Source organism: Aegilops tauschii, chromosome 7 (assembly GCF_002575655.3).
Source record: "Aegilops tauschii subsp. strangulata cultivar AL8/78 chromosome 7, Aet v6.0, whole genome shotgun sequence".
In the NCBI taxonomy this organism is placed as follows: Eukaryota; Viridiplantae; Streptophyta; class Magnoliopsida; order Poales; family Poaceae; genus Aegilops; species Aegilops tauschii.
The window spans coordinates 188,817,349-188,844,310 of record NC_053041.3 but is presented as its reverse complement, the minus strand read 5'-3'; the positions used below and the strand labels follow the sequence as shown (position 1 = coordinate 188,844,310).

Below are 26,962 nucleotides of genomic sequence, written 5' to 3'. Positions count from 1 at the left end.
AACGTACGGCACCTCCGTGTTCAGTACACGTTCAGCTCGGTGACGTCCCGCGAACTCACGATCCAGTAGAGCTTCGGGGAAGAGCTTCGTCAGCACGACGGCGTGGTGACGGTGTTGATGAAGCTACCGACGCAGGGCTTCGCCTAAGCACCGCTACGATATGACCGAGGTGGATTATGGTGGAGGGGGCACCGCACACGGCTAAGAGAGATCAGTGATCAACTTGTGTGTCTTGGGGTGCCCCCATGCCCCCGTATATAAAGGAGCAAGGGAGGAGGAGGCTGGCCCTCATAGGGCGCGCCCAAAGTGTGGAGTCCTACTAGGACTCCCTAGTCCTAGTAGGATTCCACCTCCCACATGGAATAGGAAAAAGGGAAGGGAGAAGGAGAAGGAAGGAAGGGGGCGCCCCTTTTCCCTAGTCCAATTCCGACCAGTCAATGGGGAAGGGGCGCGGCCACCCTTGAGGCCTTTCTCTCCTTTCCCGTATGGCCCATTAAGGCCCAATACGAATTCCCGTAACTCTCCGGTACTCCGAAAAATATCCGAATCACTCGGAACCTTTCCGATGTCTGAATATAGCCTTCCAATATATCGATCTTTACGTCTCGACCATTTCGAGACTCCTCGTCATGTCCCCGATCTCATCCGGGACTCCGAACTACCTTCGGTACATCAAAACACATAAACTCATAATACAGATCGTCACCGAATGTTAAGCGTGCGGACCCTACGGGTTCGAGAACTATGTAGACATGACCGAGACACGTCTCCGGTCAATAACCAATAGCGGAACCTGGATGCTCATATTGGCTCCCACATATTCTACGAAGATCTTTATCGGTCAAACCGCATAACAACATACGTTGTTCCCTTTGTCATCGGTATGTTATTTGCCCGAGATTCGATCATCGGTATCTCAATACCTAGTTCAATCTCGTTACTGGTAAGTCTCTTTACTCATTCCGTAATGCATCATCCCGCAACTAACTCATTAGTCACATTGCTTGCAAGGCTTATAGTGATGTACATTACCGAGAGGCCCAGAGATACCTCTCCGACAATCGGAGTGACAAATCCTAATCTCGATCTATGCCAACTCACCAAGTACCATAGGGGACACCTGTAGAGCACCTTTATAATCACCCAGTTACGTTGTGACGTTTGGTAGCACACAAAGTGTTCCTCCGGTATTCGGGAGTTGCGTAATCTCATAGTCATAGGAACATGTATAAGTCATGAAGAAAGCAATAGCAACATACTAAACGATCAAGTGCTAAGCTAACGGAATGGGTCAAGTCAATCACATCATTCTCTAATGATGTGATCCCGTTAATCAAATGACAACTCATGTCTATGGCTAGGAAACTTAACCATCTTTGATTCAACGAAATAGTCAAGTAGAGGCATACTAGTGACACTCTGTTTGTCTATGTATTCACACATGTACTAAGTTTCCGGTTAATACAATTCTAGCATAAATAATAAACATTTATCATGATATAAGGAAATGTAAATAACAACTTTATTATTGCCTCTAGGGCATATTTCCTTCAATTCGATCAGGGAGGGCTTCTACATCAACACCATAGCCTCTCCGACGATGTGTGAGTAGTTTACCACAGACCTTCGGGTCCATAGTTATTAGCTAGATGGCTTCTCCTCTCTCTTTGGATCTCAATACAAAGTTCTCCTCGATCTTCTTGGAGATCTATTCGATGTAATTCTATTTGCGGTGTGTTTGTCGAGATCCGATGAATTGTGGGTTTATGATCAAGATTATCTATGAACAATATTTGATTCTTCTTTGAATTCTTATATGCATGATTTAATATCTTTGCAAGTCTCTTCGAATTATCAGTTTGGTTTGGCCTACTAGATTGATCTTTCTTGCAATGGGAGAAGTGCTTAGCTTTGGGTTCAATCTTGCGGTGCTCGATCCCAGTGACAGAAAGGGAAACGACACGTATTGTATTGTTTCCATCGAGGATAAAAAGATGGGGTTTATATCATATTGCTTGAGTTTATCCCTCTACATCATGTCATCTTGCCTAATGCGTTACTCTATTCTTATGAACTTAATACTCTAGATGCATGCTGGATAGCGGTCGATGTGTGGAGTAATAGTAATAGATGCGGAACCGTTTTGGTCTACTTGTCACGGACGTGATGCCTATGTTCATGATCATGCCTAGATATTCTCATAACTATGCGCTTTTCTATCAATTGCTCGACAGTAATTTGTTCACCCACTGTAATATATGCTATCTTGAGAGAAGCCACTAGTGAAACCTATGGCCCCATATTATTTTCCTATCAACTTGCTATTTCTGCCGTCGTTTACTTTGCAATCTTTACTTTCCAATCTATACAACAAAAATACCAAAATATTTATCTTATTATCTTTATCAGATCTCACTTTTGCAAGTGGCCGTGAAGGGATTGACAACCCCTTTATCGCGTTGGTTGCAAGGTTCTTGATTGTTTGTGCACGTACTAGGCGATTTACGTGTAGTCTCCTACTGGATTGATACCTTGGTTCTCAAAAACTGAGGGAAATACTTACGCTACTTTGCCGCATCACCCTTTCCTCTTCAAGGGAAAACCAACGCATGCTCAAGAGGTAGCAAGGAGGATTTCTGGCGCCATTGCCGGGGAGGTTTACGCCAAGTCAAGTCAAGATTTGATCTCCCGTCAACGTGCCAATTTCTGGCGCCGTTGCCGGGGAAATCTACGCACAAGTCAAGACATACCAAGTACCCATCACAAACTCTTCTCCCTCGCATTACATTATTTGCCATTTGCCTCTCGTTTTCCTCTCCCCCACTTCACCTTTGCCTTTTCTTCGCCCTCCTTCCGTTCGATCTTGTGTTACCATGTGCCTTCTTTTTGCTTGCATCTTCGCTTGCTAAAAGTTTATGGATCCTCATCCCCTTCCTAATCTTTTTAAGAGATCCAATTATGATGAACCAATTTCTAGTGATTTGAGTGCACTATATTATCTTTATGAGGTTTTGCTTGAAATTCGTGAATCTGAAAATTGTGATGAAGAAATTTATGAAGAGATTCACGATAGCTCCTTGAATAAAAAACATGATTGCAATGATTTTACTATAAATTCTCTTGATGTAAATTGTGCTAATAATATTCAAAACCCTAAGCTTAGGGATGCTAGTTTTGCTATGTCTACTACTTGTTGCAATGATCATGATTGGGGTGATTCTTCTTATGATCTTGAAAATTTATTTAAGCCCCATGATGAATATGAGATTGATAATAGTGTTTGCAACAATATTGAAAGTGGGTTTGGAAGAGTGCCAACTTTAGATCCCACATATTTGGACAATGTTCAATCTTATGGTATTTTTGATAAAAGTGGGTTTGGAGAGGTCATGACTTTAGTTAATGATAATCTCACTATTTTGGAAGAGTGTCAACTTCGCATGCATGTGGATCGTGTTGAGAATATGTTATGTGATAGCTATTTTGTTGAATTTGCCTATGATCCTACATGTAATTATTAGGAGAGAGGAAAATATGGTTTTAGAAATTTTTATCTTACTATATTACCTCTCATCATGTTGAGATTGCTATCGTCCATTTCTTCTTCCTTGCATATGCTAGTTTTTGCTTGCCTTGAAAATTTGTTTGCTTACAAAATGCCTATGCATAGGAAGTATGTTAGACTTAGATTTGTTTGTCACGTGTTTTACGATGCTCTCTTTGCACTTCAATTCTTGTCTTTCATGTGAGCATCATTAAAATTATCAATGCCTAGCTAGGGGCGTTAAACTATAGCGCCTGTTGGGAGGCAACCCAATTTTATTTTTGTTTATTGTTGTTTCTGTTTAGTAATAAATAATTCATCTAGCCTCTGTTTATATGTGTTTTTGTGTTTTAAATTAGTGTTTGTGCCAACTAGAACCTTTGGGAAGACTTGGGTGAAGTCTTTATGATCTTGCTGTAAAAAACAAAAACTTTAGCGCTCACGAGATTAGCTGCCATTTTTTACTGGAGAGTTATTTTAGGTTGATTATTTTTGCAGATGATTAATAGACAAATTCCCCACGTCCACCAATTTATTTCAGAATTTTTTAAGTTACAGAAGTATACGTTTGATACAGATTACTACAGACTGTTCTATTTTTGGCGGATTCTGTTTTTCTTGTGTTGTTTGCTTATTTTAATGAATCTATGGCTAGTATAGGGGGGTATGAACCATATAGAAGTTGGAACACAGTAGTTTTAACACCAATATAAATAAAGAATGAGTTTATTACAGTAACTTAAAGTGGTGATTTGTTTTTTTATACTAACGGAGCTCATGAGATTTTCTGTTGAGTTTTGTGTTGTGAAGTATTCAAGTTTTTGGGTAAAGATTTGATGGATTTTGGAATAAGGAGTGGCAAGAGCCTAAGCTTGGGGATGTCCAAGGCACCCTAAGTTAAAATTCAAGGACAACCAAAAGCCTAAGCTTGGGGATGCCCCGGAAGGTATCCCCTTTTTCGTCTTCGTCCATCGGTAACTTTACTTGAGGTTATATTTTTATTCACCACATGATATGTGTTTTGCTTGGAGCGTCTTGTATGATTTGAGTCTTTGCTTTTTAGTTTACCACAATCATCCTTTCTGTACACACATTTTGGAGAGACACACATGAATCGGAATTTATTAGAATACTCTTTGTGCTTCACTTATATCTTTTGAGCTAGATAATTTTGCTCTAGTGCTTCACTTATATCTTTTAGAGCACGGTGGTGGTTTTATTTTATAGAAATTATTGATATCTCATGCTTCACTTATATTATTTTGAGAGTCCTTTAGAACATAATGGTAATTTGCTATGGCTATAAAATTAGTCTTAATATGATAGGCATCCAAGATGGGTATAATGAAAACTTTCATATAGAGTGCATTGAATACTATGAGAAGTTTGATACTTGATGATTGTTTTGAGATATGAAGATGGTAATATTAGAGTCATGCTAGTTGAGTAGTTGTGAATTTGAGAAATACTTGTGTTAGAGTTTGCAAGTCCCGTAGCATGCACGTATGGTAAACGTTGTGTGACAAATTTGAAGCATGAGGTGTTTCTTTGATTGTCCTCCTTATGAGTGGCGGTCGGGGACGAGTGGTGGTATTTTCCTACCAATCTATCCCCCTAGGAGCATGCGCGTAATGCTTGGTTTTTGATGACTGGTAGATTTTTGCAATAAGTATGTGAGTTCTTTATGACTAATGTTGAGTCCATGGATTATACGCACTCTCACCTTTCCATCATTGCTAGCCTCTTCGGTACCGTGTATTGCCCTTTCTCACCTTGAGAGTTGGTGCAAACTTCGCCGGTGCATCCAACCCCCGTGATATGATACGCTCTATCACACATAAACCTCCTTATATCTTCCTCAAAACAGCCACCATACCTACCTATTATGGCATTTCCATAGCCATTCCGAGATATATTGCCATGCAACTTTCCACCATTCTGTTTATTATGACACGCTTCATCATTGTCATATTGCCTTGCATGACCATGTAGTTGACATCGTATTTGTGGCAAAGCCACCATGCATAATTTCATACATGTCACTCTTGATTCGTAGCCCAACCCGGTACACCGCCGAAGGCATTCATATAGTCATACTTTGTTCTAGTGTCGAGTTGTAATCTTTGAGTTGTAAATAAATAGAAGTGTGATGATCATCATTAATAGAGCATTGTCCCGAAACAAAAGAAAGGCCAAATGAAAAAAAAGGAAAGGCCAAATAAAAAAGAAGAAAAAAGGGACAATGCTACTATCCTTTTTCCACACTTGTGCTTCAAAGTAGCACCATGATCTTCATGATAGAGTCTCTTATATTGTCACTTTCATATACTAGTGGAATTTTTCATTATAGAACTTGGCTTGTATATTCCAACAATAGGCTTCCTCAAATGCCCTAGGTCTTCGTGAGTAAGCAAGTTGGATGCACACCCACTTAGTTTCTTTTGATGAGCTTTCATACATTTATAGCTCTAGTGCATCCGTTGCATGGCAATCCCTACTCCTCGCATTGACATCAATTGATGGGCATCTCCATAGCCCGTTGATTAGCCGCGTCAATGTGAGACTTTCCTTTTTTGTCTTCTCCACACAACCCCCATCATTATATTCTATTCCACCCATAGTGTTATGTCCATGGCTCACGCTCATGTATTGCGTGAAAGTTGAAAAAAGTTTGAGATTACTAAAGTATGAAACAATTGCTTGGCTTGTCATCGGGGTTGTGCATGATGAGAGCATTTTTGTGTGACAAAAATGAAGCATAGCCAAACTATATGAATTTGTAGGGATAAGCTTTCTTTGGCCATGTTATTTTGAGAAGACATAATTGAAGTATTATTATTTTTATGTCAATATTAAACTTTTTTCTTGAATCTTTTGGATCTGAACATTCATGCCACAATAAAGAAAATTATATTGAAAATTATGTTAGGAAGTATTCCACATCAAAAATTCTGTTTTTATCATTTACCTAATCGAGGACGAGTAGGAATTAAGCCTGGGGATGCTTGATACGTCTCCAATGTATCTATATTTTTTTATTGTTCCATGCTATTATATTATCTGTTTTGGATGTTTAATGGGCTTTAATATACCTTTTTATATTATTTTTGGGACTAACCTATTAACCGAAAGGCCCAGTGCAAATTGCTTTTTTTCTGCCTATTTCAGTGTTTCGCAGAAAAGGAATATCAAACGGAATCCAAACGGAATGAAACCTTCGCGAGGATCTTTTTTGGAACAAACGCAATCCAGGAGACTTGGAGTGGAGGTCAAGGAAGCCACGAGGCGGCCACGAGGTAGGAGGGCCCGCCCAGGGGGGTAGGCGCGCCCCCCACCCTCGTGGGCCCCTCGCAGCTCCACCAACCTACTTCTTTCGCCTATATATACTCTTATAACCTGAAACCATCGGGGAGAGACACGAAACACCTTTTCCACCACCGCAACCTTCTGTACCCGTGAGATCCCATCTTGGGGCCTTTTCCGGCGCTCCGCCGGAGGGGGGTTCGTTAATAGAGGGCTTCTACATCAACACCATAGCCTCTCCGATGATGTGTGAGTAGTTTACCATAGACCTTCGAGTCCATAGTTATTAGGTAGATGACTTCTTCTCTCTCTTTGGATCTCAATACAAAGTTCTCCTCGATCTTCTTGGAGATCTATTCGATGTAATTATTTTTACGGTGTGTTTGTCGAGATCCGATGAATTGTGAGTTTATGATCAAGATTATCTATGAACAATATTTGATTCTTCTCTGAATTCTTATATGCATGATTTAATATCTTTGCAAGTCTCTTCGAATTATCAGTTTGGTTTGGCATGCTAGATTGATCTTTCTTGCAATGGGAGAAGTGCTTAGCTTTGGGTTCAATCCTGCGGTGCTCGATCCCAGTGACAGAAAGGGAAACGACACGTATTGTATTGTTGCCATCGAGGATAAAACACTACTGCAAATAGAGAATTTGCCATCAGTCATTTCTTTGCCGTCTACCAGCGGATGGCAAAGAACGTCTTTGCCATCTGCTTACAAAAAACAGACAGCAAAGAACTGACAGATGGCAAAGAACCTGGTTGCCATCAGCCAGTTCTTTGCCATCTGCCAGCAGATGGCAAAGAATCTTTTCCGTCTGCTGGCAGATGGCAAAGAAGTGGGTGGGGCCCAGTGGATGACGGAGCTGTAACGGCCCACTAGCCCCACCTCTTTGCCATCTGCCAGCCGACGGCAAAGGTTCTTTGCCATCAGCTGGCTGATGGCAAAGAGGTGGGGCTTTGCCATCTGTTGGCTGATGGCAAAGATGTGGGCCTTTGCCATCCGTTGGCTGATGACAAAGAAGTGGGACTATCTCCTCCCCTCTCTTTTTCACAAAAAAATCTCCTCCCCTCTCTCCCAGCCCGGCCCCACCCCTCTCTCTCTCCCCCCACCTCTCCCAGCCACCACCGCACCGCGCCCCAGCCCCGCGTTCCCGACGCCGCCCAGCACCGCCACCGGCCCGCCCCTCCCCGCCATCGCAGCCCGCCCCTCCCCGCCACCGCAGCCCGCCCCTCTCGTTCCAGGCCGCGGCGCCGCCCCCTCCCCCAACCCTCGAGGCTCTTTCCCCTTCCCCCAACCCTAGCCACCGCACGCAGCAGCCATGGCGGACTGCACCTTCAGTGCCGGCAGTCGCCGCTCGTCCATGCTGTGAAGCCATCCCCGCCCTGCTCGCCTTCGTCCGCTGCCATCGCGGACCGTCTCCTCCGTCCCCGACCACACATCCCCGCCCTCGTCTGCCGCCATCACCGACCGGCTCCTCCGTCCCCGACAAGTCATCCCCGTCCTGCTCGCCGTCTTCCGCCGAAGAACCCGGCGGCTGTGTCGATTCTCTGCCTCCCCGACCACCTCTTCCGATTTTGCGAAGGTGATGCCCTCTTTGCTGCCCGACCACCTCTCCCTGTACATTTTCAATAGCATTACTGGACAAATATATAGTGAACCCTCAGAAAACAGTGAAGTGGCACATACAAGTGTAACGAATTATAGTCTTGTGCCAACAAGCACTTCACATGCAGGTGCTTTAACAGGTAGATGAAATTAGTTTGTTCTCATGTACAATATCTGAGAAGAGGATGAAGTTTCACAATACAGAACTGCTCAAAAATCTAGTATAGCAAACTAGAACAAGCTTGTCCAGTTACAATTTTTTTCTGTGCATGGATACAAAGAGATATCCCTGTTATTCCTCTCAAATTGAAAGCAAGCATATCCCAGATGAGCATGAACTAGTTGTCCTGTCCAAATTTTGAGGCAAACATTATGTTTTCTGTTATGGCTAATCAACACCACATAAAGTGTCAGTACATACTAAACTAAGTTTTTGCACTATAGTTCACATTTATCACATGTGCTTTTTCCGTTGGAATAAGCATATATACTGGTAATATATCTATTCAGTTAGATTGATGGATGTTCTGTCCTTTAGTAATTTCTTTTAGCTCTCTGTATGTATGTATAACATACTGTGTTGCTAGTGGGTTAGCTACTGTATTGCTCGCCTTTGCCCAAAAAATCATTGTAAGCATCCAAGGTACTGTTACTCATGATTAAAATATATCATCTACATGCCATTCATATCATTTCCAAAGATCCAATTTTTTTGAATCTTATCCTAGAGGATACAACATATGCTCAAAGCATTTTAAAGCAAGAGTACTTTCAGATATATATGCCAAAAATATTATGTACTCTTAAATAAACTTGATATGCTACAGAATTGTGCTTCCAGTTTGCAGTAAGAGTTGAAAAAAAATGATTTTCTAAATAATATTATGTACTGGAAGTACTCTTTACGCCGAAGAAGTTTGAAAGTACTAATATTATGTATGTCGTAGATGACATGTACAAGCACAACATATGGTACTTTCAGACTTTCACACTGTCCAAGCACTAGTCTGAAATTTGGCACTTTTAGACTCTCCAAGCACAAGTCTGGAAGTCTGAATTTTGGTACAAGCACAAGTAATTTCAGACTGTCGTCTTTGTTAATATTACCTTTCAGACTGTCAGTCTGAAAGTATGAAATTTGGTACAAGCTCAAGTACTTCCAGACTGTCCAAGCACAAGTCTAAAAGTCTGAAATTTTACTCAATAGAGTACTTTCAGACTGTCCAAGCACAAGTCTGAAATTTGGTACATAATATTTGCAGAATGTTTGGTACTTTCAGTCTGAACTTCAAGCACAAGTCTCTTTACCATGTAGAGGACATTTACTACAGAATCAACTATGAAAATTGGTATCAACCTTTGACAAGCATACCTGAAGACTGGATATTTCTTTTTCTTTTTTTTTGCGGGATGGATATTTCTTCTTAGGCATTCCCAGATGGCGGAGCTAGATGCGGGGGTGCAGGCGACGTGTGATAATGGGCTGGTTGGGGTAGGACAAAGAATGGAGCGAGGATTTCCTCTAGATGTCGGAGCAGAGTAGCTTAGAGAACTTGTCCGCACAAGGTCACAGCTTAGAACAGCAGAGGTCCATCAGGGCAGCCAGAACGCCGGCGGCAAGACGGTCGACGATGGATCTGGACCTCCACCGGGCGCAATCTCCCAGCTAGGCACCGGGTCTGACCCGCCGCCACCGTCGGCAAGCTGGAGGGTTGGTGTTGGAGCCAGCTGCTACGCGTTGGGGATTTGGGTTCGTGCTGCTGCGTTCTCAGGAAGAAGAAGGCGATTTTGATAGCAAAACGAGTAGAAGCAAGGGAGTTTTCTGCAAAGAACCTAGTACCTGTGCGCTCATATCTATCCACTAGAATCTGGACCATTCATCCAGGATCGGAAGGCCTAGATACGTTTTTTCTATTTTTGCACCCATGGCCCTTCTTTTATTATAGTCGCTCCCTATTTTTCCAAGCCAAAATCTGGGATGAGGATATAAATCCTTTTTGTTTTGTTTTGATGAAGACACAAAAATCTTGCTAGTTCTATTCTCTCCAGTTTGTACTTTGGAGCACATCAGGAAGCGGCCACACTGGTACAATATGAAAGATCTTGCATTTTGGTATCCTAATTCACAACATTCATTGGTGGATATAGTTTTGTTTCAAAGTATAGGTTGCAACATAAAAATATATGGAGATTAGTCTCTGTAGGATAAGACTCCATTTTCATTTTCATAATAAAAATGAGGCCGTGTCCTTTGATCAAAAAAAATCGTGCCTATATTATCAACCCTTACGGTTATAGTAGTACATATTTTGCTATACTCAATGTCAACTTCTATATATTCCGCCAGGCTTAGTTGCATTTTAGAGTTGTCCTTGATGTTCGGCCCCCCTTATGTTTATTTCCTGGCTCCGTCGTTGCCTACTTCACATACAGATTGGATATTTAGTTGTATATTTAGCACCAACAAAACCATAAAGCTTACTATAGTCTCCATATATATATTTTATAGAAGATTAGATCACGTTTCTTTATACACACACAAAGAAGAATACCTTTCTATTATGATTATTTATTCATCATTATTTTAGGCATATTAGTATGGAAGCTAGGCTAGTATTGTGGTAGTGATTCCAGTTTGATTCGTTGAAATCTGCAGCTCTTTGTTTCAACTCCGAGGTTGGCGCTGATGTCATTGGTGAGAAAATTAGATGAAAAAAAACATCAAAAGCCCCTTAAAGAACATCCCACGATAATACCCAGTCTCATCTGCCACCCTCTGATTATTTTCCAGCTTGTTGCACTATCCCATGTGAAGAAGCAATCTATCTGAGAAAGAAATTTTAAGAGGTTGGCCTATTAATTTTAAGAGGATTTTTAACCCAGCTTTTTCTGTTTAGTGCTGGTTTGGCTTGCCTTAGCTTTTATATTTGAACAATCAGGTTCACAAATAGATACCAACCTAGACACGAGCTGGATAAACCCTATCTGATTTTGTTTTCTCCACTTGAGATTTGCAGGGGAGGTTGCATTGCCCGGAGGAAAGGCAGAGGAGGGTGATGCTGATGATGCAGCAACATCATTAAGGGAGGCAAAGGAGGAGATTGGGCTTGATCCAGCCTTGGTCACTGTCGTTTCCTCGCTTGAGCACTTCTTGCCCAAGGTAAGATGTCTATGAGTTCTCGCTCATACCCCTACTGGAAAAAAATCACATTGTACAGCCAAAAGGCATGTTAGTTTTTTTTCTTCTTAGACTTCCAAAAAACACATGCATGCAGCCAAGATTTAGGATATGCTTATAGATGTTTTGAGGATTATGTAGCAGGCTTTTCTTTACAGTCCACTTTTGCCGGATAGAATTTATCTTTGTCCCTTTGACACCACGACACCCAGACACGACACCCCCGACCCCCGACACCTCTTCGGCTTCCTGTTGACTGAAAAGGTGCTTTTCGGTCTTCCAGAGGCCGACGGGGTCATATATTTATGAATTATGAGTTAGGTCATATATTTTTCGATTTTGTTATGAAAAACATCATATATATTTGTGTTGATCGGGTGGATTTAAATGTGCAGTTGTTTTGTCGCTGCGAGGGTCTGGTGTTCGACGACCTCCCCGTGCGTTCAACAAGCTCCGCCCCGGCGTTCGTGGGTGAGCACAAATGACATCTCCTCCTCCCCCAATCATTTGTTATGTTCCGGTCTTCATGTCGATGAAACATGCTAGCTGTAGGTAGATTGAATCATCAGTATGCGTGACCACTATGCGTCTCCCGTTCGAAAGGGTTACATCTATAAATGTGCATGCATTTGCATATTTATAACCGTGATTCTTTCGAATTGTCCAACATTATTCATGGACAGCCCGAGTATGTGTAGATTAGGTTCGTTTTCCCATATGCTCTGCTCCGGATCCGATGTAGAATTTCGTCAGCGCCTCCCTGTTGTTCTCCGGGTACACATCCTCTTTGCTTATTGCGGAGACGTGTATGCCAAAAATGACTTAGTATGCTTAGCTAGCTCAAAAATGACATAATAACCATACTTAGCTCCAAAATGACCTATTTTACAGATATAAGTTGCATCATAATAATCTTCACATTTTAGTTGCATCATAATAATCTTCTTCTTCTAACTTTCTTCTTTCCCATTTTGTAGATTTGCTTCATATCACGGAAGCTTGGGTTGATGGAGTGCTTGTCTTTAGTTTTTGTTTTGACTTTGTGAAACTTGCTACCTATGATGAAACTGTGTAATATTGATGAAACTATGTATATGTATGGATGAAACTTGCTACTATTGGTAACACGTGTTGGATATATTTGCGTTCATGACTATTGGTAATATGTGTTGAATATGCTATATTGTTCATATATATATCTATGTTTGATTTTCTGTGAAAATGAATTGATATAAGAAAAAACAAAATTAAATGAGGCAATATAGGCACTTTGCCATCTGCTGGCTGATGGCAAAGAGCTTTGCCATCCGCTGGCAGATGGCAAAGAGGCCACGTGGCAGCAACCTATGTAGCGCTCATCTGGCCTATTTGTTCTCTTTGCCATCCGCCGGCAGATGGCAAAGAGCCTGCATCCTTTGCCATCAGCTGGCGGATGGCAAAGAGCCTGCAGCCTTTGCCATCAGCTGGCCGATGGCAAAGAGCCTGCAGCCTTTGCCATCAGCTGGCCGATGGCAAAGAGCCTGCACCCATTGCCATCAGCTGGCGGATGGCAAAGAGCCTGCAGCCTTTGCCATCAGCTGGCCGATGACAAAGAGCCTGCACCCATTGCCATCAGCTGGCGGATGGCAAAGAGCCTGCAGCCTTTGCCATCTGCTAGCTGATGGCAAAGCACGCCGTTAGCCTCCTAACGTGGCTAACCCCGTTCCTCAGGCTTTGCCATCGGCCAGCTGATGGCAAAGGCTACAGGCTCTTTGCCATCTGCCAGCAGACGGCAAAGAAGCCTTTACCAGAGTTTATTCAGCCGGAACTTTGCCATCTACTGGCAGATGGCAAAGCCCTTTGCCATCCGCCGTCCGTGCCTTTGCCATCTGCCATGGCAGATGGCAAAGTGCCTGATTCCAGTAGTGAAAAGATGGGGTTTATATCATATTGCTTGAGTTTATCCCTCTACATCATGTCATCTTGCCTAATGCGTTACTCTGTTCTGATGAACTTAATACTCTAGATGCATGCTGGATAACGGTCGATGTGTGGAGTAATAGTAGTAGATGAAGAATCGTTTCGGTCTACTTGTCACGGACGTGATGCCTATGTTCGTGATCATGCCTAGATATTCTCATAACTATGCGCTTTTCTATCAATTGCTCGACAGTAATTTGTTCACCCACCGTAATATATGCTATCTTGAGAGAAGCCACTAGTGAAACATATGGCCCCCGGGTCTATTTTACATCATATTATTTTCCTATCAACTTGCTATTTCTGCCGCCGTTTATTTTGTAATCTTTACTTTCCAATCTATACAACAAAAATACCAAAAATATTTATCTTATTATCTTTATCAGATCTCACTTTTGCAAGTGGCCATGAAGGGATTGACAACCCCTTTATCACGTTGGTTGCAAGGTTCTTGATTGTTTGTGCAGGTACTAGGCGATTTGTGTGTAGTCTCCTACTGGATTGATACCTTGATTCTCAAAAACTGAGGGAAATACTTACGCTACTTCGCTGCATCACCCTTTCCTCTTCAAGGGGAAACCAATGCATGCTCAAGAGGTAGCAAGAAGGATTTCTGACGCCGTTGCCGGGGAGGTTTACGCCAAGTCAAGTCAAGATTTGATCTCCCGTCAACGTGCCTCAGCAAGTGGAAGAAGGCCACCGGCACACCGAGGCTGCACCGGGGTGGCGTCCTCCGTAGAGAGCGGAGGAGCGGTAGGCGTGAGCAGAGCCGCGCGGGCTTCCACAAGTCTACCGTCAAGAATCTCGTGGGCCCGGATGGCCTCGATCTGAACTAAGGGGGGAGCAGCCGCCCCCTGAAGATGATTGCGGAGTCTGTCGCAACCTTCGCAAGGTGACCAAGCAGAACCGACTCGAGAGCAGAAAACGAGCAAGTAGAGGCGGAGGAGGGGACTGCAGGGGTACCTGGCTACAAGTTCCGGGCCGCAGCGCGGAGCGCCGCCCGCTCGGCGATGGGCAGCGCCGGACTGCCCTCAGGACGCGCAGCGTCGAGCCGAGCGCTCCGGCGGGAGGCCGTCACCGGGGACGAGGCCGACCGGCCGCGGCGGGAGTAAGCCGTGGACCGTGGAGGGGGGGCTAGGGGGGCACGGGGGTTGTCACCCAGGTCCCCCCCTCCGTGTCGGGGTCCGCCACGGGGGCGAGCAGGGTCTGCCGCCCATCGCAGCCGAGGAGCGGGGGGGCAGGGGAGGAGCTGGCGAAGCAGTGTCGGGGACGAGCTGGGCCACCAGACCGGCCTTGCCGAAGCGGGGGGAGGCCGGAGGTGGGGGCGGGGGCGGCTGGGCGGAGCCGGAGGCCGGGGCGGAGCTGGGGGACGGGAGGTCCGAGGCCACCGCTGGCAGCAGGAGCGGCAGGAGGCCTGCGGCCGGGGGTAGAAGGACGTCCGCGGGGGCCGTCACCGGGAGCCGAGCATCCAGGGGAGGAAGCTCAGCCGGACCGGGTGACGAACCGGAGCGGGGGGGCGAGGGCGGTAAGGTCATCTCGGCGGTGGGAGAAGCGCCCGCCAGTGGGCTCTGCGGGGAGCGCGGGAAGGAAGCCGGGAGGACGACCATTCCCACACTAGACGTGTCGCTCGCCGGGACAGCCTAGTCGGGGACCCCTCCGAACTGGCCAAGGCAGCCTGCAGGGGAGGCAAGGACAGCCCAACCTGTCGGCCACCATGACCGGAGGAAGGAGCCTGGGGGTCCGGCGAGGGAGAGCGGGAGCGGCTGTCATCCGAGGGATCATCCTCGGAGCGGGAGGGACGGGGGTGGTGGCGGCCGTGGTAGTCCTCGCCGGGGCCCCTCAATGGCATTTTGGTTTACTGTAGCCCGTGTAAACTTGAATTTGTTTAGCCAATCCTTTTTACTTCAGGGACTAATAAATCAATGTTGCGACTACAAGTTGTGTCAAGTTGAACTAGAATGATTCAGGAGCTCGGTAAACAACGTTTGATGTTGAGCGCTTGACTTATTATGAAATTCGATTTGTTTATCATCTATGTGATTAGTTCTTGAGTTAATGATGCATAGCTACTAATTCACATAGCTACTTGCTAATAGACTTGCTATTAGGCTTTTATGTGGTTTGTGCACAAAGAAGTGATCTTGACTAATAACAACTTGGCAATACATAGATTGGAGGGTAGTAAACGGTGTTGTTTTTGTGATGAAGATGAATCAATCCAACATATTTTTCTCAAATGTCCACTAGCCAGGTTATTGTGGCGTACAATACATGTGCCATTTAATGTATGTCCTTCTAATAGCATCTTCCGCTTATTTGGGACATGGTTAAATGGGGTAGAGCCTAAGATAGAGGCACATATTCCAGTAGGAGTGTGTGCATTACTTTGGGCCATTTGAAACTGCCCCAATGACGTTATATTTAATCAAAACAACATCACAATTTTTTTTTGCAGGTCATCTTCCGGACGTCTGAATGGATTCGCACGTGGTTGTTACTCAACCGTGCGGAAGTCAGGGAGCATCTGGCCTATGGGTGCAATCGCTAGGAGACAGTAGCATGGGATACGTACAATCGGTTTGGATGGCGGTCGAATAATAGGATATGTGTTTAGTCATCCGGTCCTATTTTAACCGGTTGTGGCATTTTATTCCTTTTCGTTTGAGTTTGATTGCGAACATGAGTTGAACTACATACTTTGTGGCTATTTTGCTTAATAAAATGGTTGTGTACATCACTTGATGCAGAGACCGAGGGTAATCCTCATTTTTGAAAAAGCTTGCTAGTAGACTGAAAATTGATCATCCTTAGTCATTTTGGTTCTGTCCATAACTAGCTTCCATGGTCATTTTGGTAACCGTATAGATTGAAGATGCTCGTGCAGCAATGTTCATTTACAAGAAGCACAAGAAAGGTTGGGAGAAGAACAAAAAAGAGCAATTCAGGTTAAAAAACAAGCACAAGAAGCGAGTCAATAAGAAATCTGCTGAAGCCAGTGAGAAGAACCCCAATTGTCCCAATAGTCTACTGTAGAAGATGTAGAAGTATAGGACTAGTGTAGTTCTTAACATGGATTTCACGATTGGAATTTTGGATGGAACTCTGTCAAAATCAGTATGCTAACCCGCCAGATTTTCTCGAATATGCACGAGCGTGCATATTATATATTAAAGAAGAAAGACAAAGATTACCTCCACCATAGTTTTACAAGATTTCCGTTACAATTTACCCTCCCTACGCGCCCACCTTTCTAAATTACCAAAGAAGGGTTCAACGTCCCCTTTGAACTTGCCGCGGAAATCTTGTAAAACTATGATGGAGGCAATCTTTGCCTTTCTTCTTTAATATATAATATGCACGCTCGTGCATATTCGAGAAAAAAAACCGCCAGATGAACCATGAACTTGGATACCATGTTTGACGAGTAGATGACGATGTCGTGATTATATCAATTGATTCTGATTTCTCTGCATCGCATTTGTTTCAGGATGGAATACTTGCAGTGAGAATTGTGTGGCTGATCATGCACATACGTGCAGGTTCTTTTTTTCCTTAAGGATTACCTCCGGCCTCTGCAGTTTGCACATACATGCAGGTTCTGTAACAAAATATTTACATGATCAACTGAAGAATGTTACAGGCGATAATATCGGGTTGTTGATAATCGCATTTCGAGGACTTGGTTGGCTTGTAGCTAGAATAGAAGCCAGAGCCCCCTGATCAGGCCGTTTCCTGACTGTGAACTGGTACTGGTGCAGGGGCAGGGAGTTGCTGTCCAGCATGTGTAGGATGAACACCATGAACACTGAGCAGACAAACATCGGTATCGGCCCGAATATCCACATCAGCAGCGTCGTTGCGAAGTAGAGTGCTCGGAGCCCCATGGACCAGAAGTTGCCGCCCCGGATCACCGCATGCTGCATGTAGCTCGCCGGGACGTCCGAGTCCAGCGTGGTCACCAGGAAGCTGGCTTGGACATAGTACCTGATCAGTTGCAGAGCAACCAGATGCTGAGTCGTCTTTGACTTTGAGAAATCGGTCTTAATCTAAGGTTTGGTAGAGCGGCAAGCTACCTCGCGGAGTGGATGAAGCAAGTGAAGGACACCAGAAAGCAGACGAGGAGGGAGATGTACTTGACCGCCGCCGTCGCCTGGCTGTTGTCGCCGTAGACGAGCTCCGTCATGAACACCTTGCTTGTGCTGCTGACCCAGGCGCCGATGAGCGAGCCCAGCGCGATGGACAGCGAGGCCAGGTTCGTCGACGCCGCGATACTGCTGGAGATCACGCTCAGCGCCAGCCCGGTCTCCTCCGGAGCCGCCTGCCAAGAACAGGAGAGCAGATGAAGGAAAGTCCTCATGGTTCCTGCAAGGGAAGGAACCGCTGCAGTTACCTGGGACATGCGACGGACCCACGCCAGCTTGTTGTGATTCTCGTAGCCGATGACGGTGGCGGCCGGATGCCGGAGGATCCGGTAGAGGAGGATGAGGTGGTAGCCGAACATGATGACCAGGCCGCACGGCACCAGCACCAGGTCCAGGGAGCCCTTGTCGAGCATCATCTTCTCCTCTTCCCTTGTCTCACCTTTTCTCTTTTATGAATGAGCCATATGGTTCCATGACGAGTATGCGATATGATCTTGGCCGGAGGAGTAATGAGCCGGTTGCTTATGGGTTTTGTTCTGCACAGACTAGTAGTACCCGTGCTGTCCGATTGTTGCTTTGGGTGCAAGATATACGAGCAAGGGAAGCAACTCCGGCGAGCTTTGCTTCGACGAAAGGCGGTGAGGTTGACGCTTCACTGGTTATTATTGGGTCTGACTGACATATTTGGACCAGGCCCGGATCAAGAATGCAGATTTATAAAGCCTACGCACCCGGGCCGCGTTATCCTGGCGGTTGGCTCGGGCCAGTGTACCTCGAGATGTGCAGCAGTTAGTACCTTTTATCTGAACCCATTACCGCGGCAGACATGTAGAGCATCTCCAGCCGTTGGCCCCCCCAGGAGGGGCTAAAAATCGCCCCCTGAGGCGCACCGGCGCTAAACCGCGCGTTGGGGGCGTGATGCCCCCCAGTCGCGGCACCCACGTTTTTTTTTAAACTTAAATACGGCGTAAACACAGCTTAAATTTAACGCAAACATCGGTGAGTTCGTTCAAATTTAAACATATTTAAAAAAAACTACTAGGGGCTGCTCCGCGCCGTCTCCATCGCCGCTCCTCGCCGCCCGCCGCCCGTCCTTGCAGTTCTACATGCCGAGGAGGCTGTAGAACCGCGTGTAGTCGCCGCCGCCGCCTCCGCCGCTGCCGTCCCTGCTGCATCCCTCCCCTGGAGACGGCGAGAGGAGGCGAGGGAGGAAGGGGGAGAAATGGGCGCGTCGGCGATGGAGGATCTGTGAGTGTCTCCGGTGCACTGGTGGTCGGCTTATATAGGCGGAGGCGCCGCGTAGTACGCGTGGCCGGCGCGTTACGCGTGGCGGGCGAGGGGACGCACGTCGCCAGGCCTTCACTGCGCCGCCCGTGAGGCATCAATGGAGGCTGACCGGCGCGGCAACGCGCGCAGCTTTGGCATTGATTCACCGCGGGGAACGAGACGATGAGGACGACGAAGCGGCGAGAAGAGAGTCGAGTCGCTAGCAAGGGGGGCCCGCGGCTCTTCGCGCCAAACACAATTTGCCCGGCGCCCCCGGTTCAGGTTGGGTCCTCCGGCGCCAATTTCGGCCCGAGCCGGCGAAAACTGGGCCCTTGGGGGCGCGACTGGGCCGTTTTTTTACGCCGGCGGCCGAAAAATCGCCTGGGGGCGCGGCTGGAGATGCTCTTACGGTTCACGGTGTAGTAGACGCGCATGTAGGTTCCAAACGAGCATAGGCTCTGCACGTTTGTTCTCTTGTCCCAATAGAATATGGACCCGCACCCATGACTCTCACCAACACAACTCCAACGCAACTCTGTTCATTCTCACTAGATCAGGGCCACGCCTTAGCGCGAGGGTGCCGGTCCCAACAATATGGTCAAGCAAATAATGATCATTTAGTAAGAAGCATAGTTTTAACACACGTATTGAACAGGACAACAAAGCAAGACATTATCAAGCTCAACATCGTCATGAAATTATAAACACTCAGTTAGTTCATTAGACCACAAAAGCTAATAACTACGACATTAAGTTCAATACTAAGAGCACGAACACGAGAGAGGAAGTACTAATAGCAGGAACATAATAAGAAAGCAAAAGCCAGGCATACTGACGGTAGAGGCGGTCAAACTACAAAGCCATGGCTATTAGGCATACTAATTAATTAGTAGCTCTGTCCAACTGCTTTGTCGGTCAACTTCATAGGTGCGCTTAGATGATCAACCGCGTGGCCTTGGTGTGAAAGCAACTGGCGCAAGCACATCATGCTCTTGTGCCTGAGACCGTCTTTTTGTTTGCATAATCTCAGCCAATGTGGGAAACTAAAGCATGATGACACGAACTTCAGAAGCTGTCGTGTACTCAAAGATAACTTGAATTCGATGGTTCTACAAAACAGATAAAAATAAAGATCATTATTCTATGGATAAGTTAGGAAAAGGGCACAAATAACAAACATCTACTTCGGGTTAGCTAGTGTTAATAAACCATTAAAGATTACTGAGTGTACAAAAAATGATGTGCGGTTAGACTATCGATACTCTTAAGCCTATATAACCTAGGTGTACGTCATCCCTTTCTCTACAAAGTACAATTTAGCGGTCCTTTATTGTTATTTTTGAATCAAGAAAGCAATGGAATGATAAATGGATACATTGAACTTACACGAAGGGCCGCCAGATATCTCAAAGAAAAGATTGCTGATGTGAACATGTCTATGCCACAACCTGTGGATATTTATTTGAGTAGATATCACTAATTTCAAACGTTAATATCTGGTATAGGGGAAATTCATGTATGTGATAAAAATGTGGTGGCAGAACTGAATTATACAATAAAGGCATATGCATATATGAAACAAAATCTCTGTCTGTTGTCCAAATATACGAAATCTGCTTATAATCTTGATCCAGAGCAGCCAGTAGGTCTCTAAGCTGCTTTTTTTTAAGGAAGATAACCAAAAAGACTAATAATGATTGTAGCTACATCCTTAATCTGTGAAGTGATACACATAGCCAAAGGCCCTTGAAGATCACATGGCTAAGGAGCATGTCAATATCAGCTTTTATGCAAGTAGAAGCAGCACACTTCATTGACACTGCACTATGATAGCAGTATGTATACATTGTGTAGATACCATTACTGAAGTATAGTGATAAGAAAAGAAACATGATTACTGCACATTATTTATTCCTAATTTATTATATTTGAAGAAGCCCCACAGAAAAAATAGATAAGTTGTAAAGATCACCATGTATGTTGACATGTTCACTAAATCTTGAACTATAGTCAGTTAATAATTTAAAAGCATTATCTCAGGGGCTTGAACTAAGAAAAAAAATGAAGAACCACATATTAACTACATGGGCGGATTCACAAGAATCACAACATATATATAGCAGCAACTCTTATAGATCCTTCCTAATACAGACAATAGAAATATTTTGGAGAGGGTATTGAAGATAAATTAAATTTATTTGGTTCCTAACCATTTACGTGTGGTTAAATGATGTATTCAACGGCCATGAGAATAATGCAGGGAATTTAAGGATACAGAGCTATACATGGAATTTAAGGATAAAGAGTTACTTGTCTGCTGAGTGGGTTCAGAGCGACGAACGTGAATGGTGTCAAGGAGGTCAATAGTCACACTGCCAGATCACTGCAGTTCCATTGCTCGACACCATAATCGACGGTGGCGTCCTCTACTGGTTTGATTCAAACTATCAATGGTATGCCTCCTTCCCTGTATAAACATCTCGGGATAAATTCATCTACAGGGTCAAAAACAGATGCTGGATTAACACGCATTCAGAACCTGGAACCAAGGAAATTTTTGCGCAACTGTGGAGTAAGCAAGTTGAATGTACATGCCATCTACAGTTAAATGTATATCATAATGCGTTTTCAAGCCGACGCATCAAAAGAACAGTGCATTGAATGCCATCTACAACAAATAGTTAGAAATTAATCACCAGGAAAAGAATAATCAGGAGAGGACAAAGCAACCTCGAAAAGAAAAACTACCAACAGATATATGAAAGAGAGACAGATTACATGCAATTAGCATGATGCGGGTAGTGTATGGATATACGCCCCCTCTCCCTACACGAAATTATTTATTATTCGGGCGAAAGCACTATTCCAAGAATAAGAAATCGACTATCTCGTTTTATGATTATACCAAAAGGTTATGCACAGACGAAGGCAGCTGAACCCAAAGCAAACAAAAAAGGCACCACACTACAAAATATAAGACCATGATGGTACACAGATATCTCAAAAGGACCCAGCAGAGGCTAAGGGTAAACGATATTCTGTGTTTCAATAGTACATTCTACAACTTTATCTTCAGTAAGTATTTTTAGCAATTCTCTTAATGTACATGAGACAGAACATCATATGGTTGTCCATGAGTAACATATGAACTGCTACCTTTTTGGATAACAAAAAATCAGCAGGCCACAATTCAGAAGAGTGAACTGGGAGGACTATTGCAATTGCTATATCGGAATCCTATATCCAAGAAGAATAGTGGGCACCAAGATTATTGGAAGAACACGTCAGCAATGAAAAAGGTACTAAAAGGATTTATAATATCACTCGGTCGCTGTCTATATGGTCGTATCATAGTTCTGGTTACCTTGCTAACATTTAAAATAAAAAGTGTGTAGTAGATAACCCACTAATCATGCATAAGACATAAACTGCTCAATAAACAGAGGTATGAAATACTTAGACCATCACTCGAATTGCTTCAGAGTCATAAGGGATGATACATTATGTATGTGCCTGATATCTGAATCTTAGAATAGCAGGTACACTTCCTTTTATCTATTTGGAGTGCCAAAATAGTAGGAATTTGTTAACTGGAAATCATATGAAGTTACATCATGAAATTTATTATAAGCATTCTCTCTTGCAGAAGCGAGTGGCAAAACGTAATGGAATACCAATTTCAAACCCAGTAAGGTTTAAAAAGTGTATGTCTGGTAACTAATACAATAGATTGCTAAAGAAAGAGATCAATTGTTAAAAGACTCGACAGTAAAAAGAAGCAGAGCACATGGCCATTTGAGGAATGATAGTACGTCTAATGGGAGCCATTATTCAGTCTTTTCTCTAGCCGCCAGCCTAATTGTATGTCCGTTGAAACCATTTTCAAAAAATAAAGGCTTTGTCAGACTCAAAAGAACATGACGTTACTACCAGCTAATACATGACCATGAGATCTTGTATCATAGCCGTATTGTGATCTGGTCCTAAATATTGCCATTTTATATTATGAACCATGAAATCTAAACTTTTCGTCTTGTAACAGAGCAAGCACAAGCATGCTCTTGCCGTCTGCGGACTTATAGCAAATCCGGTGCCTTACATGAAACAGTCCAAGAACCATATTTCAGATTGCACAACTAAAAGCAGAGAACCATGTAGCAAAGTAACAGTATCAATACATGGAAACAAGCAGAACAGATGATAGGTGGGTATAAAGTGAAGGTTGGTACCTGAGAGTCATGGAAACCAGCAGAAAAGAGGGTTCAACTCTAAATCCAAAATCACAAATTCACTTGCAAACTACCACACAACAAATCCAGAACTATTTCCCACAGTTTATCTTAACCAGATTAAATCAAGGACCAACAACAAACAATAAAACATCAGGAACAACTTATATGCAATAAAGGTATGAGAGAGAAGAAATGTCCACATAAGACGCTATAAATAACTGAAGCATAAATAAGCAACACTTTTAAATACAAATAAAAAGGGTTCAAGGTTCATTGCATAGTGGGCTCAGATTCGTCTTTCCTCGATCATATAACCTACCCCCATCATCTCTTATCGCCAGATCAATCTGTTTATACAGTGGAGCTACCCTGGTTATCACTCTACAAGAATGACCATCCAAGGGCAGAACAACAAGTATCACAGGATCAAAAACGATTCTAGAGACAAGAGGGAGGATCCAACTTGATACCCACAGGTGCCTCGATTGCTCAAAGGCACACTTATTTCAGCCAAGGTTAATCACCATCGCCCTAGCACAAGTACAACATATCAATTTAGCATAGCTATACGACCAGGGCATCAACTCAGTGGGCGTCGGGGTTGCGCCTGAACGCCGTCCAACCGGCGAGGAACCGCCTACTACACCGCACATCCATGCCGTCGCGGGAGAACGGGGGATGGGGGCGCGAGTGCGAGGGAGAGGCGGGGGTGACAAATCCAGCCAGCAGCTGCACGAGCACGTGAGTATCGCAAGATGCATTTCATAAGTTGGGAATGGAAGCAAACATCATATTCGTACGTACGTGCATTCCTTTATGAGCACTCCACATCTACAAATTTTTTTCCAAAACGAGAGTTCAGCAAGCTACCACCTTCAGCCTCCTAATTTGTCAGAGAACAACATTTGTTAGTTTTGAGAAACCAGGAAAAACAAAGAAACATTAGGCACATCTGAATAAACATGTCAACAAAATGAGTGATATAGATAGAAAAACAGCAAAACAAAATTATGTAAAAAGAAACACTGGTAGATCAATATGTATTTCTGAAACTGATATATTATGTTGATAACATGTTTATTTTCTATCCAAGGCTTGATTGTAGCATGAAATTACACCATGGTAAATTTTGAGAAAGACCAAGCTTCAGTTTCAGGCTTTAACCACTTGGTCACAAATTTCAGGAAAAGGAAAGACGACAGCCCAACGGTCACGAGATGAATTGTGCCTGCTAGTTCAGAAACACCAATACACCTAAACGGAGGATTTTACTTCCTAAGCCGGTGATGCAACTTTACCGGTGCCAATGGCCCACACTGGTTCGTGCGCGACGACAATGTTGGTCCAGTCCTCAATCTTGTATGCAAATAAAACGATCATCTTAGCCTACACATTTCAGGTGACAAGATATTCTATACAAAATCTGCGCGCATTGGTCGCGGAAAACAGGAATTATAAAATAATTGCAATGATCTGAGTGTTTTTTCCACAAAATTGGTGATAGTGTAATATTGTAGGTTTGTCTTCCAATAGCAGTATTTCATGGTTTGGTTGTTTACTGTATTTGCAGATGAAAAGGCACCTGATTTATGAGCACATGATATGATACGAAAAGATACTGCAGCATACCTCACTTGATTGTCCCAACAAGCTCCTCCTTTCAGAGTACCTTCCTCGGGCTGCTGGTGGTGGCCACGGAGCAATTAGAGTGAGGGGAGAAAGAACTGCCAGAGGGACATGTACAGAGAGGTTGAGCAGAATATACACGTACATGAAACTGAGAGGAGATTTACCAGATTTAGAGCTGCAAGTTTTCCTCGTACGTCTGGGAGCGGAGAGGTGGGAGAGGGAGGTGGAGGCGAGGCGTGCCAGCCGGGATCTCGATCCAACTCCGGCCGTCCAGCCCTATCGTCGCGGCGAGACCACCCCGCCCCAGTGCGCCTACCTCCTCCTATCCTCCCTCCGCATCTTCTCTTCTGCAGGGACGCATCCATGGGGATCGAGAGATTGGGGCAACGAGCAGCCGGCCGCCGGAGGCGAGGTCCAGCTCCACCACCAAAACCCTAGCGAGGGAAATCGATGGACACCGGCGACGCCTCTCTCTCTGGTCGCTTCCTTCACAGCGCCATCCGGTATGTGGCGGCGATGGCATGGCGGCGGCGGACGGGGAGGATGTTTTCTGGCGGCGGATGGCGAAGAACGCAGGCGGCGGCTCGCGAGCGGGAGAGAGAGAGATCGATTGGGGAGGAGGCAGCGAATCTGAGATGAGCACGTGTTGACCTAAGACGGGAAATGACGAAAATACCCTCGACGGGGCAGCGAAATTACAGGCGGTGGCACACTGGAGGGCATAGAACGGTCTACTATTCATTATAGCAGTAACTTTTTTTGATCCAGCGGCTGATATCGACCAGGAGCGAGATCGAACGGTCCATAACGCATCAAAAAATCGATCCGACGGCCGAGAGTCGCTAAGCTCTGAGAAGCCTCATGTTCTCTCAACTAACATAGTAGTCTGATCTGATGCCACAGGTTCTATGGAGGAGGGCCCAGGCGGCGTTCCCATGGCGACGGAGCCCGGCCGCGTCAACAGTACTGCAGAAAAGATTTTGCTATCTGCCTCCTTCAGATGGACCCTGCAGAAAAGATACTGAAGACGTGAAAAACTATCAGATTTGCACACAAACTAGAGATAGCGGTCAAGGGAGAACGACGAAAACATAAATCCCAACGGCGAGATGGCTCTGCCAGATCAAGCAACATAAATTTACCTGGATGCTCCAAAGGCTCCGCCTGCGCCGGAGATTACAAACAGCGGTGCGCGTCCAGGTCCCCGGCCGGCGACCCAGATGAGCGGCTGCTTCCCCTCCTGCTCCCTATCCGGCAATTGAAGCACTCCTTCAGATCCGTTTCTTGTATGCTCCATCAAATGGATCCGCCGGCGGCGCCGCCGAGCATGCTACTCGCGAGAGCGGTACGCCCATACCGGGGTCGCCTGCAATGTTGTACCTGTTTTCCCTTGTGCAAAATGTCCACACGCATTTGGCCTCATCTGATGTGCGCGGCTCACAGATGGAACAGTACCCTAGTCTGGCACGAGCAATGCTACATCTACGAACGAGTTAACGAAAGGCTACGTAATTAGCCACATAACAGATTGTGATTGGGATGAGGGAAGGAGGGGCCCACCCCACTTAAAATCGGGGGGCGAAGAGAATTATCGAAGGGAAGTTTATACAGCCTTTCGTAACTTGTTTCGTAGGTGTAGCATTGCTCGATCTGGCATATAGGCCGATTACGGTCGCTTACCCTGTAATCACCTGTGAGAAAAGCATGCACGGGCATCTTACAGACTTGCGTGGCACATATCTCTATGTGTGGACGCCCAGGATAGCAGGACCACGGTGCGTAAGCTCTGTTGAATGTTTTCGCTCGGATCAACGTTTCCCCGGCTTTCGCAACCATGACTCGAGTTTGATCCAACTTGGTGCTTGGGAGGCTCGCAGCCGCTAGGGAATTTATAAGCCCCGCCTCACAGATTGCGTCCGAATATGGCGCTTCTGAGCGTGCTGAAGCACGCAACGTTATACTGAGAGACAAAACAATAAGTCGTTGTGCGAAATAAAACAAATAAAAAAGAGGGCTCAACCTCAAGTACTCTAGACATGCAACATTAGGGCCTAGTAGTTCTTTTGAGCTGCGGCTTGTGCAGAGGCGGCTTCTCG

At 44.9% G+C, this 26,962-nt stretch overlaps 1 protein-coding gene and 2 long non-coding RNA genes across 8 annotated transcripts; 1 reads left to right on the top strand and 2 right to left on the bottom strand.

The window, feature by feature from the left end:
* The first annotated feature begins 8,164 nt into the window (after window positions 1-8,164).
* On the top strand, window positions 8,165-12,122 carry LOC141028035 (uncharacterized). Its single transcript, XR_012190206.1, has 3 exons — window positions 8,165-8,437; window positions 11,478-11,620; window positions 12,034-12,122. It is a non-coding gene; the product is annotated as an uncharacterized lncRNA (long non-coding RNA).
* Window positions 12,123-17,106: 4,984 nt separating this feature from the next.
* LOC109735848 (uncharacterized) lies at window positions 17,107-18,294 on the bottom strand. The gene is made up of 3 exons (XM_020295051.4): window positions 17,988-18,294; window positions 17,671-17,915; window positions 17,107-17,581 (listed from the first exon to the last, which is right to left on the bottom strand). The coding sequence occupies exons 1-3, from the start codon at window positions 18,153-18,155 to the stop codon at window positions 17,218-17,220; spliced, it is 777 nt and encodes a 258-aa protein (XP_020150640.1). The 5' UTR covers window positions 18,156-18,294; the 3' UTR covers window positions 17,107-17,217.
* A 1,358-nt stretch (window positions 18,295-19,652) lies between these two features.
* On the bottom strand, window positions 19,653-26,390 carry LOC109735841 (uncharacterized). 6 transcript variants are annotated; one of them, XR_012190205.1, is made up of 7 exons: window positions 26,009-26,388; window positions 25,031-25,873; window positions 24,867-24,919; window positions 24,510-24,593; window positions 21,316-24,120; window positions 20,392-20,453; window positions 19,653-20,114 (listed from the first exon to the last, which is right to left on the bottom strand). It is a non-coding gene; the product is annotated as an uncharacterized lncRNA (long non-coding RNA). The 6 variants fall into 6 exon arrangements; XR_012190203.1 differs by having other exon boundaries at window positions 20,392-23,966; window positions 24,042-24,120; XR_002226254.4 differs by having other exon boundaries at window positions 21,291-24,120; window positions 26,009-26,387.
* Window positions 26,391-26,962: the final 572 nt, after the last annotated feature.